The 19,075-nt window shown below is 44.0% G+C and overlaps 1 protein-coding gene across 1 annotated transcript; it reads right to left on the bottom strand.

Annotated features, from left to right (window-relative positions):
* Positions 1 to 16,222: 16,222 nt before the first annotated feature.
* RNF26 (ring finger protein 26) lies at positions 16,223 to 18,873 on the bottom strand. The gene has a single exon (XM_073602540.1). The coding sequence runs from the start codon at positions 18,512 to 18,514 to the stop codon at positions 17,165 to 17,167; it is 1,350 nt and encodes a 449-aa protein (XP_073458641.1). The 5' UTR covers positions 18,515 to 18,873; the 3' UTR covers positions 16,223 to 17,164.
* Between the last annotated feature and the right edge of the window lie 202 nt (positions 18,874 to 19,075).

Genomic DNA, 19,075 nt, shown 5'->3' on the forward strand with positions numbered 1-19,075 from the left:
ATTATTATTAATTATTATTTAGGTTCGGTCCATTTGTTTAGATGTGGCATTCTTTATTTCGTATAATTCGTAACTTCAGATAAATTCGTATTCGTTACGTTCACCAAAAGCCAAATTTGAAAGGAGATTCCAATACCTATAATTTAATAGTTAATTATTATTAGCTAGTTATTATTTAAAATTTTCGGATTTTCCTTTCTTATTTTCGAATTTTTGAATATTCGAATTTCCAAATTTCCGAATTCCAAATTTCCTTATTTTCAAATTTCCGAATTTTTGAATTTCCTTATTTTCAAATTTACAAGTTTACAAATTTACGAACCTCGAATTTTCGAATTGTCGAATTTCCAAATCCTGAATTTTCAAATTTCAGAATTTACGAATTTTCGTATTTCCAAATTTTCGACGTTCCGAATTTAGAATTTCCAAATTGTCGAATTGTTGAATCCTGAATTTTCAAATTTCCGAATTTTTTAATTTCCTAATTTACGAATTTCCTAATTTACAAAAAAAACAAAAAACAAATTAAACAATTTTCTTTTTTTCGGCAGTGCACATGTCTACCAATCACCTTCTAATTTCAGTTTGTTTAATTAAGCTTCTTTGACAAACAAACCTGGTAGCTGACTGGTTTCTATGCAGAGTTGCACCAGATTTTGCACTCTCCAGGTTTATTAAATCAGCCCAGTTGTATTTAAGCTGATTATACAGTGGCATCACTAGAGGGGGCCCTGACCCCCCCCAGCATTATGCTGTGCCCCACCATGTGCTCCCCAATTAAGACACCTTTTGTTTCTATTTGTAGCAAGTGCCCTGCATCTTCCTTGGGTCGCCGTCAGGTTAACACAGGCTCTCCTGAGCGGCAGAGCGGCCCTGCGGGGGATTTCTCCCCCTCCCTCTGCTCGCTGACACTGTGCATAATGCGAGAGCCACTCGCATAGCCACAGCCAGATCTGCTCCCTTCTCTGCATTCTCATTGGCGGGGAGGAGAGCGACTTCAGGAAGAACTCCACCAGCACTAGGGGGGCGGGGGCAAGCCTCCCGTTATCTCAGTGACAGTGAAAAAACAGACTTATTTCTCCCGTCCGTAGGACAGGAGAATCAGCCTGTAAATTCTGAAACTGGTGGCTTCACCTCTGTAAGAGTGTCTGTAACACTCTTACACAGCCCAGCGAACACACCCACCCCCCCTCACTGACGGGAGATCAAAGAGGAATACAGCTCCTTCTCCTCCTCCCAACTCTGCTCCTCCTCTGTCTTCCCGCCCCGTCCACACTATCCCAGCGTGCAGCTATATCTGAAGATGTGTGGGTGGGAAATATGAAAATCAGCAGCGGCAGATTCCTGGCTGTGTCAAAGATGCCTGAGCTTCCAGCCTGGACCTGTGGGTGAGTGTACACTGCAGTACACTGTAATCACTGAACTGTCCCTATTTCCATCCCCCCCCTCCTGTTCTTCCAAGACCTTCACAAACTTATATAGCGCCCTGCTCCTTTTGACCAAGCGCTCGCAGGTAAATTTAGTTTTTGGCTGAGATGTAAACAGCTCAGATTGAATGTATATAGTTTACTGGATCTGTTCTGGAATTGACTTGGTTGTACAGTTTCCACTGTTGCCAGTAGGTATCACTGGTACCATGGGACCATGTGCGAATAACAACTTAGTGAATCTTTAATGATTATTCTTCTTTCAGAAACAGCCCAGTGGGAGGTTCTTGCCGCTGTGCATTCTGGGAGAGAGTATTTATGGGACAGATGCCATGTGCTAAGGGAGTTCTTACCTCGTGGCCCTCCAGTAGGGTTGCCACCTTTCCTTCAAATCAAACCCGAACACATTAGTGGCGCACAGCAATTTTTTTAATGCATATATTTTGCTAATAAATAACATTTCTAATCATATGAAGTTAATAAAAAGAGCCCCCCTTTACACAGAGTTCCCCTTCATTATATATTTTACATCTGAACTTGCAGAGTTCCCTTACACCTTAAGGGGGGACTCTGCAGACTCTGATATAAGGGATGCTCTGGGAACCCTGATTTAAGGGGGAACATGGAGAGCTCTGATGTACATAGAGGACTCTGATGTAAGGGGGTGAATCCCGGACAGGTGGCAACCCTACCCTCCAGGCTGGAGGGCTGCGTCACGGCAGCTGTGTAAGTAGGCCCAGAAGCCTGTCTGGGGCCTACTACCGCATAGGTGGTCCTTAGGCTGTCTTGCCTGCTAGGAAGAAGCCGAGCCAAGCTGAGGAGATCCAGGGGAGGACCCTTGCTGGAGAGAGCCAGGATGAAGGCTGGTCTCTCAGAAGGGCCTGGTAACTTACTTGGAGGACGAACCTATCTTTAACCTATCCTTTCAGTACCGCCGGGTCAGCTTAAAGGTTCTGGTACTGTGAAGAAGCTGCTCTACAATTCAATCAAGGTAACTAACTGTCTAGCTGCTAAGTTTGTGAGAGAGACTTATCCAGGCGTATGCTGGCTGCTAAGCCTGTGAGAGAGGCTTGTCCAGACATCTTGCAGGTTGCTAGATCTGTGGCAGAGATCTACCCAGCCATACAAGATTTACAGAGAGAAAATTGTGTTTTGTCCTCCATTCTGAAGAGTCTGTAAGTGATCTGCTACAAAAAGGTATCTGCAACTCCCCTTCAACCTCTTTATTGCTACTTCTTTCACGTTGTCTTGTAATAAAGCATTGGAAAAAGAACTGAAGTGAAGTGACTGAAGTGAAAAGTGACTGGTACATACATTGGTGGGTGCAAGGCTTAATATAGATTCTAAGTTCCTGATGTGGTGAAACTACAGGCAAGGGGTGATGGCAACAACCCAATTTAAATCAGCAGCTCCTTCGGGGGTCAGTGCTACACTTAGATGGTACAAATTTCTTTCCTGCAACTACAGATTGAAAGAAATGTGCATGATTCTCCCATCAACACAGACAGCTCTGACAGGAGAATCCCTCCCGCTGAGCAATTGTATTCTCCCGACAAACAGTGATTATCACTAGTGGGTATAGCAACTGCTAACGATAATCTTAAGAGTATCCAGCAGGCTGGTTGTACCTAATTTGATCGATCAACTTGGCACATTAAGCCTGCTCATTAATGGTTTAAATCTCAGCCAGTTCCTGCTGAACCGGACAAGATTTCAACTGTCTATGGCTGCTCTTAGGCAGCCCATACATTGATCACTTTTTTCATTCAACTATTGGGTTGAATGAAAAAAAAAAAAAGTTCCAATTCCCCCATCTACACACTCCAGGTGGATGGGGGAATCCTCCCACTATGGACCTGCGGCAGAACTACCAGGGTTGCTGTCCAGTCCCAGCTATTGACAGCACTGGTCTCTGTCTCCATGGCAGCAGCACATTAGAACCCAGTGATAATTATTATCGGTATTTGCGCAGCGGTTTTTCAAAAGCAATGTTTTGGAAAAAATACATTTTAATGAATTAAAAAAAACAAACAAACAAAAAAACTGAATATTTACTCCAATTATTTTGTATAACATGAAAGATGATGTTACGCTGAGTAAATAGATACCTAACATGTCATGCTTTAACCACTTCAATAACGGGCACTTTCACCCCCTTCCTACCCAGGCCAATTTTCAGGTTTCAGTACTGTCGCATTTTGAATGACAATTGTGCGGTCATGCAACACTGTACTCAAACAACATTTTTATAATTTTTTCCCACAAATAGAGCTTTCTTTTGGTGGTATTTGATCACCACTGGATTTTTTATTTTTTGCGCTACAAATGAAAAAAAGGACAAAGATTTTGAAAAAAATAAACAAAAGAAAAGTTTTTTTTAGTTTCTGTAATAAAACTTTGTAAATAAGTAAGTTTTCTCCTTCACTAATGAACACCGATGAGTTGGCTCTGGTGAGGCACTTATATGCAGCACTGATAAGCAGCACTGATGGGCACCAATAGGTGGCACTGATATGCAGCACTGGTGGGTACTGATAGGCAGCACTGATGGGCACAGATTGGTATTTCTAATGGGTACTGACTGGCATTGCTGGTAGGCTTTAGTGGGCACCCTCGATGGGTCTGCACTGGTAATCAATGTGCTGATTATCAGCACAGACCCCCCCCTGTCAGGAATGCAGACGATCGGCTCTCCTCTACTAGTGCCTTGTCAACGCGAGTAGAGGAAAAGCTGATAAACAGCACTTCCTGGTTACCATGTGATTAGCTGTGATTGGACACAGCTGATCACATGGTAAAGAGCCTACATCATAGGCCCTTTACTGGGATCGGAGATGCAGTGTGTCAGACTGATACACTGCAGGCACCCACTAGCAGCTTATCCTGCCGGACATCATACAACGCCCAGTCAGGATAATACAACCACTTCCCCACCCTCATTCTGCTATATGGTGGGCAGTGGTTAAAATTCATATTAAAGTCTTGTTTTTTTTTTAAATAGAATGTTATACTTACCTGCTCTGTGCAGTGGTTTTGCACAGAGCAACCCAGATCCTCCTCTTTTCGGGTTCCTCGCCCACACTCTTGGCCCCTCTCTCCTGTTGAGTGCCCCCACAGCAAGCAGCTTGCTATGGGGGCACCCAAGCCAATGCTCTAATGCCCTGTACACACAGTCGGACATTGATCGGACATTCTGACAATAAAATCCATGGATTTTTTACAACGGATGTTGGCTCAAACTTGTCTTGCATACACACAGTCACACAAAGTTGTCGGAAAATCCGGTCGTTATAAACGCGGTGACGTAAAACACGTACGTAGAGACTATAAACGGGGCAGTAGCCAATAGCTTTCGTCTCTTAATTTATTCTGAGCATGCGTGGCACTTTGTGCGTCGGATTTCTGTACACACGATCGGAATTTCCGACAACGGATTTCGGAAAATTTTATAGCAAGCTCTCAAACTTTGCGTGTCAGAAATTCCAAAGGAAAATGTGTGATGGAGCCCACACAACACGGTCGGAATTTCTGACAACAAGGTCCTATCACACATTTTTCGTGGGAAAATCCGACCGTGTGTACAGGGCATAAGTGTCTATTCAGACACAAAGCTGCAGCTCAGCTTGGCCCTGCCCCCTCTCTCCTTATTGTCTCATTGACTTTGACAGCAGTGGGAGCCAATAGCACCCCGATGCTGTCTCAGCCAATGAGGAGGAAGAGTGCCAGACAGCCGTGCAACATTGCTGGATTGAGAGGGGTTCAGGTAAGTATTAGGGGGCTGCTGCACACATAATGTTTTTTATCTTAACCACTTAACAACCGCGCCATAGCCGAATGAGGGCTACAGCGCAGTTCGATAACTCTGGGAGGGCGTACATTGACGTCCTCCCAGAATCGGACGCACACACAGGAGTATCCGTGGCCGGATCACGGTAAATGACCGCTGACATCGATCGTTTACCATGTGATCGCTCCGCCAAATGACGGAGTGATCACTTGTAAACAAGCCGCCATCATGTCCGGTTGCAGCAGCATTGTGGGCTGGATCTGTAGTGCCCACAGTGCTGCTCTGTGCCCATTTCTGCCTCATTCAGCCATCCCTCAGTAATACTCATCCATCCATCCATGCTCAGCCATCCCATCCACCCCCAGCCATACTCAGCCATACCCATTGATGCTCATTGATGCTCAGTCATCCCACCCATACTCAGCCATCCACATTTATGGCTTAATCATGCTCCGCCATCCCCATCCACAGCTCATCCATCCTCATCCATGCCGCATCAGTTCTCATCCATGCCACTACAGTGCCTCACAAAAGTGTAATAGGATTTGAGAAATGTATGCCCTAGAACATCTGATGGTGCTCCCTGCATGTTGGGCCTCTGTATGTGGCCAGGCTGAAGAAAAGTCTCCCACATGTGGTAGATTCTCATACTCAAGAGTTTGAAAAAAAAGCTTTTTCATTTTCTTTCCACATTTTTCATAAACTTGTAGAAAAAAAATTACATGTTCATAAGACTCATTATGCCTCATAGATTATACGTTGTTTTCTTTCCAAAATGGGGTCATTTTTGGGGCGTTTCCATTGTCCTGGTGCTCCAGGGCCTTCAAAAGTGCAAGAGGTAGTCAGGAAATTAGATGTGTAATTTATGCTCCTAGAACGCCTGAAGGTGCTACCTGTATGTCGGGCCTCATATGTGGCCATGCTGTGTAAAAGTCTCACACATGTGGTATCACCATACTCAGGAGGAGTAGAAATTTGGGGTGTAATTTGTGGTATGCATATGCTGTGTGTGAGAAATAACCTGCTAATATGACAATTTTGTGGAAAAAAAAAAAAAAAAAGAAATCTTGATTTTGCTAAGAATTGTGAGAAAAATTACAACCTCAAAAAACTCACCATGCCTCTTACTAAATACCTTGGAATGGTAAAAAGGGGTAATTTGGGGGGTATTTGTACTTTCCTGGCTTGTTGAATGTATCATGTATGCTTGTATGATCAATTTTCCGAGATTGGCACCATAGCTTGTATAACTTACACAAAGACCAAACAATATACGCCAATTTGGGTTATTTTTTACCAAAGATATGTAGCAGCATAAATTTTGGCCAAAATGTATTAAGAAAAATTACTAATTTGCTAAATTTTATAACAGAAACGAAGAAAAATGCATTTTTTTTTACAGAATTTTCAGTCTTTTTTCTTTTAAAGCACAAAAAATAAAAAACCCAGCGGTGATTAAAATACCCCCAAAAGAAAACTCTATTTGTGTGAAAAAAAAGGACAAAAATGTCATATGGGTACAGTGTTGAGTGATTGAGTAATTGTCATTCAAAATGTGAGAGCAGCAAAAGCTGAAAATTGGTCTGGTTAGGAAGGGGGTTTAAATGCCCAGTGAGCAAGTAGTTAATGCCTTCTGACTTTAGAATCACTTTAAAAATCTCATTAGGAGACGCTTTAAATGCCTTTACAGTTTACTTGTTTAGAGTTACAGAGCAGATCTAGTACTAGAATTATTGCTCTCACTCGAACGTTCAAGGCGATGCCTCACGTGTGGTGTTTACATATGCGTGCGCAACTCACGTATGCATTCGCTTCTGCGCACAATCACAGAGGGATGGGGGAGGCGCTTTAATTTATTTTTACATTTTCCTTTAATGTTTTTTTTTAATCACTATTATTCCTATTACAAGGAATGTAAACACCCCTTATAATAGAAATAAGGACAGATCCTCTTTATGGAGAGATCAAAAAACCCCAAGTCTCTCCTTTACCTTTAAAGCAAAAGATTTAAAAAAAAAAAAAAAAAATTTGATCTTTTACTTAAAACAAAAAATTGCTTACTTCCACTCTGTACCGGAAGTGACGTTGTGATGTTGCTCCAATCCTCCAAGGCCATAGAGGCGATCAAAGACGATCTAGTCTTTATCGGCTATGTGACCACACAGCCGCACCGTCAAATCATTAGCTTACCCCTTCCAAAGGCTCGCCCGAGAAAAAACAGTGAACAGCGGAAGAGGAACGTCCCCTCCTGCTGCTTCTGAAAGCGTTCCAACGGCTTATGAGCCGCTCAGATCGCTTTTAAGAAAAAGCCAGCTGAAAAAAAACAATACCGGGGTTATATGACTGATATCTTCAGCCATAATCTGGTAAACCACTTGCAAAAAGCAACGTATATATATGCATTGCAGTTGGCAAGCGGTTAAAGTGATTGTAGTCTCTTTTTTTTTTTTTACAGAACAAACATATCATACTTACTTCCTCTGTGCAGTTGTTTGTGCACAGAGCAGCCTGGATCCTACTCTTCTCGGGTCTCTCTTTGCTGCTCCTGGCCCCTACCTCCTATCGAGTGCCCCCTCAGCCAGCAGCTCTCTATGGGGGCACCTGAGCCGAGTCAGAGCTCCGTGTATGCATTCAGACACAGAGCCCCGACCTGGCCCCACCCCGTCTCTTCCCTGATTGGCTGACTGACTTTGACAACCGCAAGAGCCAATGGCGCCGCTGCTGTATCTCAGCCAATCAGCAGGAGTGTCCCGGACGACTTAGACACTCGTGGACATCACTGGAAAGAGATAGGGCTCAGGTAAGGAATTCGGGGGTGCTGGGGAGGCTGCTACACACAGAAGGTTTATCTTAATGCATAGAATGCATTAAAGATATATATATATCTATATATATATATATATATACACTGTATATATATATATATAGATATATATATAGATATATATAGATCTATATATAGCTATATATATAGATCTATATATATCTATATATATATATATATATATATATATATATATATATATATATATACAAAAAAGGAAAAACCTTCTGCCTTTACAACTCCATTAAATATGCCTTGAAATGCATTGCATAAACACTGATGTGCATCATGACACGTTGACCTGCATTTTGAGGAGTTTCCATCACTTAATAGAAAAGCATTGGGAGGAAACACAAAATAAATTGTGAATCCAGCCTTACTTGAAACCTTTGATTTGTGTTATGTTACTATTGTCTCTAGAGAAGTGGTCTCCAAACTGAGGCCCTTTGCTTGCCTTTATCCAGCCCTTGGGGCACCATTCCTCCCAGTGATATGAGGCACTACTCCTCCCACTGACACCAAAGATGAAAGATGAGGCACCGATCCTTTCACTAACACCAACATTGGAGCATAATTCCTGCCACTGATACAAACTCTAGAACACTATTACTTCCACTAACACTGAAGAGGTGGCACTCTTCCTCTCACTGATACCATCAATGCAGCACCAATCCTTCCACTGACACCAATGATGAATGGGAACTATTTCTGCTGCATTTTTCACTCCTAACTGGGAGGAGCAGGAGTAGCCTTTTGGATAAATTCAAGAGTATTTTCTGTTCTTATCAGTAGGGGTGCTACACCATCATTTTGGCCTTTTGGTCAGAATGGCTGGTTGCATAGTATCCTTGCTGGTATGATGGGGGCTCTGAAGGCTATTACTGGCTGGAAGAGAAACTGGGGTGCCCACAGGCAGTTGGGGCACAGGAGTAATTCCCCTGGGAAAACTGGATGGGCCCAGTTCCTCCTGGTTTGAATGGATCTACCCTGTCTGGCCATGGGCTGGGAAGGCAGAGAGTCTCTGGTGTCTGTGCCCCCTGGGAGTGGTTGCCCTAGGGGTGCTCTTAGACACCTTTGGGTGTGGGACCCCACTGTGTGAACAGGCACATGGTCACAGCACCAATAGCTTTTTCTGCACTGCGTCTCAATGGGCTTGGCCTTTTAGAGTTTGGGGCAATTTTTGCTACCAGGCCTCAGGGCCTAGCCAGTGCACGGACCCTTTTTTTTTTTTTTAATTTTTCGCCTCACGTTTGTCACTTTTCACTTTTGTGTGTGTTTTTTTTTCACTGGATGGAGGGCTTGCCCTGAAGTCTAGGTGTGCATGTGTGGCCAACTGGTTCCTTCCTCCCCTAAACCATTCTTCGGGAGAGCCCCGCGACCTAGTACTTGGTGGTTGGCTTTGGTTGGCCACGAGGAGAGCCTTCTGGCTAGGAGGACCAAGTTCATAACCTTGTCCCTGTCAGGAGCCTTGTTCCCCCGGGGTTTCATGGAAAGGATCTACACCTTCAGGGGGTGGACAGAAGCACACCCTTACAGTGGATATAAAAAGTCTACACACCCGTTAAAATGTCAGGTTTCTGTGATGTAAAAAAACGAGACCAAGATAATTTCAGAACTTTTTACACCTTTAATGTGACCTATAAAATGTACAACTCAACTGAAAAAGGAACTGAATAATTTTTTTGGGGGAGTAAAACTAAAATAATGTGTTGCATAAGTGTGCACCCTCCTATAACTGGAGATATAGCTGTGTTCAAAATTAAGCAATCACATTTAAACATTTTAAATAGGAGTCAGTACACACCTGCCATCATTTAAAGTGCCTCTGATTAATTTAAAAAAAAAGTTCAGTTGTTCTAGTAGGTCTTTCCTGACATTTTCTTAGTTGCATCCTACAGAAAAAGCCATGGTCCTCAAGGAACTTCCAAAGCATTAGAGGGAGCTCATTGTTAAAAGGTATCAGTCAGGAGAAGGGTACAAAAGAACTTTCAAGGCATTAGATATACCATGGAACATAGTGAAGACATTACCAAGAACTGGACTTCCCTCCAAAATTGATGAAAAGACAAGAAGAAAACTGGTCAGGGAGGCCAGTAAATAGGATAAAGGACCAATCACAGCTGATCATCACGTGAACCAGGAAGTGCCGGTAAAGGGCTTTCCTTGGTCTATTCTGACAGGGAGAGACGATCGGCGGCTCTCCCTGTCAGAGGGGGGTCTGTGCTGATAAGCAGCATATTGATTATCAGCACAGCCCCCCATGAGATGTGCCAATCAGCTGCCAATAAGTGCCCATCACCTGCCAGTCTGTGCCCCAGAAAGAACGTCTGCCAGTGCCCATAAAAGTGGGAGTGCCAGCAGTGCCCATAAAATTGCCAATGAATAAAGCCTGTCAGTGCCCTTCAGATGCCACTCATTTATGCCTGTCAGTAGCTCATCAGTGCTGCCTAGCCAGTGCCACCTATCTGTGCCCATCAGGTTTTTTTTTTTTTTTTCAAAATTGGCTGTCTTTTTTTCTATATAGCGCAAAAAATAAAAACCGCAGAGGTGATCAAATAGAGCTTTCTTTTGGTGGTATTTGTGGGAAGAAAATGATAAAAATTTAGTTTAGGTATAGTGTTGCATGATCGCGCAATTGTCAAAGTGCGTCAAGTGTGTCAAAGCGTTGAAAGCTGAAAATTGTCCTGGGCAGGAAGGGGGGAAAGTGGCTGGTATCGAAGTGGTTAAACAGGGAGGGTGCTATTACTGACCTCTCACTCTGAAAATGCTACTTACCTGGATGCAACAGTCAGGCAACTAGCACTTTCAGAAGATGGGTAGCACTGCCAGCCCTTCTCTTTACTTCGTGATAGGTTTACTGAATTGGAAAAAAATAAAAACAAAATCTAACAATAGAGCTGAAGTGAAGGCATTGTGTGTCCCTGTAAAGTATCTGGATGCTGAGCCGAGGCTGTTCACAAACCTCCAGTCCCACCCATATGGGCACTAAATTCCCCCTGACGCCAAACTCTTGTTTATCATTCAGAAGTGAAAGCGTATTGTTTGGTACGTTCTTGGATAGAGTCGGACTATTGGCAAATTTTTATTGCTGTCACCCTCTATCTGCACTGCTGACCAGCATTGAAGGGGCAAATCCTAGTTGCCCCCAAAATAAATTATAGTGGATGTAAAGTAAACACTCACATATACCCAGTGAAGTGAACAGCCTCAGGTGATACACAGAGATGAAACAAATCTCCCTACATAAGTTTTACATGTACAGTGAGGATGGAAAGTATTCAGACCCCCTTAAATGTTTCACTTTTTGTTATATTGCAGCCATTTGCTAAAATCATTTAAGTTCCTTTTTTTCCTCATTAATGTACACACAGCACCCCATATTGACAGAAAAACACAGAATTGTTGACATTTTTGCAGATTTATTAAAAAAGAAAAACTGAAATATCACATGGTCCTAAGTATTCAGACCCTTTGCTGTGACACTCATATATTTAACTCAGGTGCTGTTCATTTCTTCTGATCATCCTTGAGACGGTTCTACACCTTCATTTGAGTCCAGCTGTGTTTGATTATACTGATTGGACTTGATTAGGAAAGCCACACACCTGTCTATATAAGACCTTACAGCTCACAGTGCATGTCAGAGCAAATGAGAATCATGAGGTCAAAGGAACTGCCTGAAGAGCTCGGAGACAGAATTATGGCAAGGCGCAGATCTGGCCAAGGTTACAAAAATATTTCTGCTGCACTTAAGGTTCCTAAGAGCACAGTGGCCTCCATAATCCTTAAATGTAAGACATTTGGGACGACCAGAACCCTTCCTAGAGCTGGCCGTCCAGCCAAACTGAGCTATCGGGGGAAAAAAGCCTTGGTGAGAGAGGTAAAGAAGAACCCAAAGATCACTGTGTCTGAGCTCCAGAGATGCAGTCGGGAGATGGGAGAAAGTTGTAGAAAGTCAACCATCACTGCAGCCCGCCACCAGTTGGGACTTCATGGCAGAGTGGCCCGACGGAAGCCTCTCCTTAGTGCAAGACACATGAAAGCCCGCATGGAGTTTGCTAAAAAAAACACCTGAAGGACTCCAAGATGGTGAGAAATAAGATTCTCTGGTCTGATGAGACCAAGATAGAACTTTTTGGCCTTAATTCTAAGCAGTATGTGCGGAGAAAACCAGGCACTGCTCATCACCTGTCCAATACAGTCCCAACAGTGAAGCATGGTGGTGGCAGCATCATGCTGTGGGGGTGTTTTTCATCTGCAGGGACAGGATGACCGGTTGCAATCGAGGGAAAGATGAATGCAGTCAAGTACAGGGATATCCTGGATGAAAACCTTCTCCAAAGTTCTCAGGACCTCAGACTGGGCCGAAGGTTTACCTTCCAACAAGACAATGACCCTAAGCACACAGCTAAAATAATGAAGGAGTGGCTTCACAACAACTCTGTGACTGTTCTTGAATGGCCCAGCCAGAGCCCTGACTTAAACCCAATTGAGCATCTCTGGAGAGACCTAAAAATGGCTGTCCACCAACGTTTACCATCCAACCTGACAGAACTGGAGAGGATCTGCAAGGAGGAATGGCAGAGGATCCCCAAATCCAGGTGTGAAAAACTTGTTGCATCTTTCCCAAAAAGACTCATGGCTGTATTAGATCAAAAGGGTGCTTCTACTAAATACTGAGCAAAGGGTCTGAATACTTAGGACCATGTGATATTTCAGTTTTTCTTTTTTAATAAATCTGCAAAAATGTCAACAATTCTGTGTTTTTCTGTCAATATGGGGTGCTGTGTGTACAGTAATGAGGAAAAAAATGAACTTCAATGATTTTAGCAAATGGCTGCAATATAGCAAAGAGTGAAAAATTTAAGGGGGTCTGAATACTTTCCGTCCCAGCTGTATATCTGCTATCTTCAGCTTTATATATTCTTTAGAAAGTTCAGATCGTGTTAGATTTTCTCTTCCTGGTTAGCACTGCAGTGAAGCCTGGGCATGCAGCCAAGACAGCTGATTGGGGGAAAGGCACATACCCCCTCTCCTCATAGGTAAAGACTGTCAGCTTTGATCGTTGAATAGTTCAGGGCTCTGCTAATCTATTTATAGCATCCTCCCCAACACAAAACTCCGGCTACTTTTATCATATGTGACGGAGAACTTGTCAGGAGTTATCAGAAGAACGGACATGGAGACAGCTATGGGACTTAGTGCTTTGAAGAGAGATAAAACACTGCAGATAAAATGTGCCCAGCTCAAATTTCATGAATCGGGTTTACATCCACTTTAAGCCCTGCTAGATAATTTTAGGCTGGCCCCTTTTGCCAGTATGGCTATGTAAAACATTTTGAAAAAAAAGGTGTCGGGACCCCAACATCAGCGGCTTAATGGTTAGAGGTTGCAAATTTAAAATCTCATTGTTTGCAGATGACGTTCTTCTGACCCCAACACGCCCGCACATCACCCTCACCAACCTTCATAAGCTCCTTGAGAAATACGGGTCCCTATCAGGATATAAGGTTAACCCAGCTAAATCAGAAGCCCTCTCACTCAACCTTCCCCCCGCAGAAGTGCAACGCCTATCGGAAAACTTTTCGTACACGTGGAAGTCCCATGCCATCAAATATCTGGGGGTATACCTCACTCCTCGATACGAATCTCTATACAATGCAAACTTCAGACCCCTGTTTGTGTCTATATGATCCCTATTGACCAAATGGAGACATTACCCAATGTCTTGGTTTGGATGCATTGCCTCGGTCAAGATGAACATATTACCTAAACTCTTGTACCATTTTATGACCCTCCCGGTGCCCATCCCGTCTGCCCAGCTTAGGAAACTCCAGAATGACCTTCTAAATTTTACGTGGAATTATAAACAGCACCGAATAGCCCGTTCCATAATGTATGCCTCCCGAAAGGATGGGGGATTTAGCCTTTCCACACCTCCAGCGTTACTATTATGCGGCCCAACCGAGGGCTATAGCTTCCTGGGTTACCCTTCCAGCCTATAATCGCTGGACTCAAATAGACAAAATATGGCTAGCCCCCATCCACCTGAACAATTTATTGGGGAATTGAGGAGCTAACCATTGAGCAATGGGCCATCATATGGTCTTGGGCGGCCAAGAGTTCTATATGTACTCTTTACAAAGAGAACACATACAAGGTACTCTTTCATTGGTACCTAACTCTGTCACGCTTGCATGCTATATATCCATTGGCCTCGGATCGCTGATGGAGGTGTCTCCAGGACCGAGGCACGCTACTTCACATTTATTGGAGTTGTCCATCCCTCCAGCCCTATTGGCACTCGGTTCGGGGGCTGCTCCAGCGGCTGTTCGAGGTAAATATCCCTCTCTCCCCCAAGTTTTTTCTACTGGCCCCCCCCTCAAGCTGTCCACACTAGCCAAAAAGTTGGCCACACAAATATTAACAGCGGCTAGGTGCCTAGTAGCCCTCTACTGGAAACAACAAAACCCCCCGTCTCTAACCGATCTTTATGCCAGAATTAAGGATGTGGAGGTCATGGAGTCCATGACCGCTAGGCTGGTGGACCAACATGCAGCAACATGGGAACCGTGGCATCAAAGATTAGATCCCCCATGATCTCACGAGCCCCCCTCCGTTTTGTACAATATGATTGCTTGGAGCCCAGGAGGGATGCGCCCTTCGGATTAGGACTCATACTTTTTCTTTCCTCTCCCCTCACCCCCCCTCTCTTTTTCTTCTTTCTCTCCTTCTCTCTATTATTCTTCCCTTCCTCCTTTTCCTTTTTTTTTTTTTCTCTGGAATAGTGGGCCACGCAAATATAACTTATGCATCCTACTGACGGTCTGTTTGTTAGAGAGACATGCGCTGTATTTACTTCAACACGGCCTCTCCCTGTTACATAGTGCTGTTTCTTGTTGACCTATGTCTGTGGATTGTATGTTAATTCTGTCACACGTAGACCTCTATGCCCATCCCAGAGCTGTTTGTGACTAATTCTTCCCTTCTATTACTTAATTCTCTTTTGTTTATGTTTTAAACCACCGCATTGTATATGCTGAAACTTAATAAAAATTGTCAATTATAAAAAAAAAAAAAAAAAAAAAAAAAAAAAAAAAAAAGGTGTCTATACCAGGGGTCTCAAAATGGCAGCCTGTGGGAGTCATGCTTGTAACTGTCAGCCTTGCAGTTTTGCAAGAGCGGGAGGGCTGCCAGTTTGAGACCCCTGGTCTATACTGTTTAAAATCCAGTAATAAATACACTCTCACCCTGCTGTGCACATGCTCAGTTGCTTTCCATTTTTGTTCACAGCCTAAAGATTTATTGCTGCTCAGGGGCTGTGAGCTTCAGCAAAATGGCAGCCTCCAGCAAGAAGAAACAGGTACAATGCTGGAAACAATTTACAGCACACACTAATTTTGGTAGCATAGCTATTAATGTGGAATGTATTTTCCTTGCTAAAGAACATCATTTTTAAAGTTGTTATGGGTAAAGTTTCGCTTTTAAAACACTGGTTCTGGAGTTAGGCTTTAAATGTTAAAACCTTTACTGGCTACTGAGGTTCCGTCACTGAACTGTAGGGGTAAAGCTTAGTACAAGAAAAGAACAGTGACCTCCTAATCAAGGCCCTGTGTGCAGCCCAGGTCTAGATGGGAGGGAAGAAACAACAAGAACACAGGAATTTAAGATTAAAGTACAACTTAAGCAATTTTTTTTTTTTTTTTTTTTAGATAGCATAGAGGGAGTAGAAGAACTGGCGGGTTTTTATTGCCGTTTGTGCCCCCCACCAAAGGAGAGTCACCCCATTTGTCCTGGTGACTTATAACTGAAACAAATATTACAAAATGTGGGTGGTCATCAGAACAGGAATAGAGGGAAATGTTCCAATTAGAACAAGTTCTGGTGACAACTAGTGATTTTCCCTCACTTCCTGTTTGGCTATGGGAAAGGAAGTGAAGGGAAATCTCCCCAATGGGACACAGATGGCAAAAAAACTGTCAAGGGTTATAACCCTTCCAAAATGTGGGGAAAAAAAAGGGAAGAAGTTGTTTTGCCTTCAGGTCTTTAAGGCATGAATTTTACCTGTACCACTGACAAACGAGTCGCTTACCAATCTTTTAGGCCCTGAAATGTTAATTTAAGATTAACTGATAAAAAAAAAAAATTAATAAATAAAAAAAAAAAAAAAGAGGAAAAAGACTCTTAACAGATAAACATTTTTTATATAGTGAGAATAAACCTGAAAAAGGAAAAATATTTTCCAAGGTTGATGGAACGCTCATCTATCCAATATTATGGACTGAAGTAATACATAGCAAAGTCACTGCCTCTTGAGTTAGAAGAAAAGAATTGTGCATAGTATGTGCATTCTGTTCAATATACTGTTCCAAAATGGTGTCACAAAAAAGATTTCTTGGTCTCTTTTGAAGCGTGTAAATGTTAACAGGCTTTTAAAATGGATGGTTGCTGAAACAAATTTGGCACATAAAAGATTCATATGGCTTTTCACAGTTTTGTTAAAGTGGATTGCAGGAAAGAAAAAAAGCGCTTGATTCCCCCAACACCACAGTCACAGTCCTACAGAGCTATTGTGTTCTGCTGGCAGGGAGCCTTCCCAGCCGGTAGAACACAATGATTGCTGCTAGCAGCTATATTCACTGGCAGCAATCGCATGTAACAAAAAAACAACAGGCTGGTTGATGCCCAAGTCGATCAATCAACTTGGGTAAAATTAGCCTGCCCATAAATGGATCGAATCTCGGCGGGTCCCTCCTGAACTGGCTGAGATTCAATCCACCTATTGCCGGCTTTAGGCTGGGTCTGAAGCCTGTGTCCTCTTCTGCACACAGTGGTTTCACCCAGCAGCTCCTATAATATACAACTACTGTGTTTCTAAAAAGTTGTAGTGACGTAGGAGCCAGTGTATGGAACCACAGCATTCAGAGAGACGTAGGAATACAAACACAAAGAACTTTGTTGGATGCTAACATTTCTTCGGCCAATGTAACTCTTCAAGAAAGCAAAGCTTGGAGTCAGCACAGGTAGAACTTGATAAAGTTTTTACTCTCCTTTTAAAGGGTCACATTTCATTTTTTTTTTCACAACAGAGTATCTTTTAGTCTCTGTCAATGCAATATTACTGCTTTACATGTAAACATTCAGCGCCTGAAGTATATAATGCCGGCACAGTGGACAGTTCCGCTGAAGGATAGGCTGTTGCAGCAGAATGTGAGAGCACTGAGCACATAAACAAAGGTGACGGCATGGTAATAAAAGAATACTTTTGTTCTCATCCTGGCAGATGACACATTTGCGGCTTTCCTCCTGCTGTTTTAGCAGTTTCCAGGGATCCTCTTTTGCTGCCTCTTTCTTCCTTGAGGTGGACGCATTGCCCTGGGGCGCATTGCCCTGGGGCGCAGGGGGTGCTCGCTGTGAAGTCTGTGCCCTATCACCAGCTGAATTTCGTTGTGAATTGGGTTGAACGTGAAAGATTAACCTGGCAGGCGGCAGGTCAGCCGGCCGGGCAGGCTCCGGACGGTTTTGCACCCTGTTGACCCTCTGCGGTACGTCCTGGGCTCTGGTCCTCATGGCGTTCATGCTTCTGTACCAGGCTGCTCCATACATTCTGAGAAGCTGAAGACTCCGCTCAGCCACCCTCCTCCAGACATCAGAACTTAGAACGATGTGAAGACACATAAACAGAGATTGGTAGAACATGCTTAGTTTTTCTTGCAAAAAGCGTATTGCAGGTGAAGGCCTGAGTACCATACGGGAGACCCAAATCAGGAAGAGAAGTAACAGAACTTTGTAGAGGTGTTTGGACACGATGGCTCCGACCCCCGTGCTGCAGTACACCAGGACATCCGCAGCCATCTGGAATGGCGCCCACAGGAGGATGACCATGGTGGCCCCGGTGTTGGAAAGTTGGGAGATCATGGTGAGAATCCATTCTTTACTTATGAACAGCAGGTTTACCATGCAAAACCAGAAAGACAGGAGCGCTGAGAAGACGTATTGTACGGCAATCAGGATGAGATTGAGCAAGGTGTTCACCAGGTAGGTGGCTAAACTAGTCGTGATGGTCAGAGCTTCCCAGACCTGGCGGTGAAGGTTCTGCCCAGACAGGGCGATGTTCAGGAGACCGCGCTGCATCATCTCTTTGCTGCGGATCACCACGTGACACAACAAGTTCCAGGCCAGCTGTAGAGCGTCCAGACCAGCCAAGGCCCCCCTCAGAACGTTCCCCACCGTCTGCACAGCGTCCACAATAAGGACCCAGCTGGATTCCCCCGCCACCGCCAGGCCCAGACACACACAGTCCCAGCATTGCAGTAAAGTGAGGGAGATAGTTCCAGGAAGGCTGAAGATAAAGTGAATGGTCCAAAACAGGAATGAGATGAGGGAGGACACCAGCCAATAATTCAACTCCAGAACCAGCAGAACAATGTCCACCGTCCTGCTCAGACCATTGAGGACCAGCAGAAGTCCCTGCATGCTTCCAGCCTGACACTTCTCAGCAAGGCATTTCAGGGGGGCGCCACTTACATGGCATAGTCCGGCTGGGGAGTTTTACAACTGACACCCAAACTTTACACCGATGACTGAAGTCCGCTATAACCCCGAATGTTCCAGCCGGGACGAGGCTCAGTCACAGGGATCCCCCTCAGTACAGACCCGCATTTCCTACTTGTCTGTCAGCTCTGCAGGACGGTAACGGCTCAGCGCGGCCATATTGCTCCTCCAGCGACGTATAGGACGAACCAAGGGCTGAGGCTCAGACCAAAGCAACCGATAGGCAGATCGCCGAGATCCGCAACAGTCAAACGGCTGCTCATCCGGGTCATAGAGAGTTAACCTCTGCGTTCGTGATTGGTTAGAAGTATCCGCTTAACGTGTGGGGAAATTTAAATCTCCAATCGCATGATTGGTCAGCTGGGTAGCTGTTGGGCGGAGCCTAAAGGCGGACTTTGAGAAGAAGGAACACGTGTTCACTTGTTTATGTAATTCCGGATAATAGTGCAGGCTGGTTGTCAGAGTATACAAGCCTGGAATATG

This window comes from Aquarana catesbeiana, linkage group LG10, assembly GCF_042186555.1.
Source record: "Aquarana catesbeiana isolate 2022-GZ linkage group LG10, ASM4218655v1, whole genome shotgun sequence".
NCBI classification, from domain to species: Eukaryota; Metazoa; Chordata; class Amphibia; order Anura; family Ranidae; genus Aquarana; species Aquarana catesbeiana.

Bases quoted from the DNA above. Each gene is read 5' to 3' on its own strand.
- RNF26 (XM_073602540.1), bottom strand. From the start codon at position 18,514: ATGCAGGGACTTCTGCTGGTCCTCAATGGTCTGAGCAGGACGGTGGAC.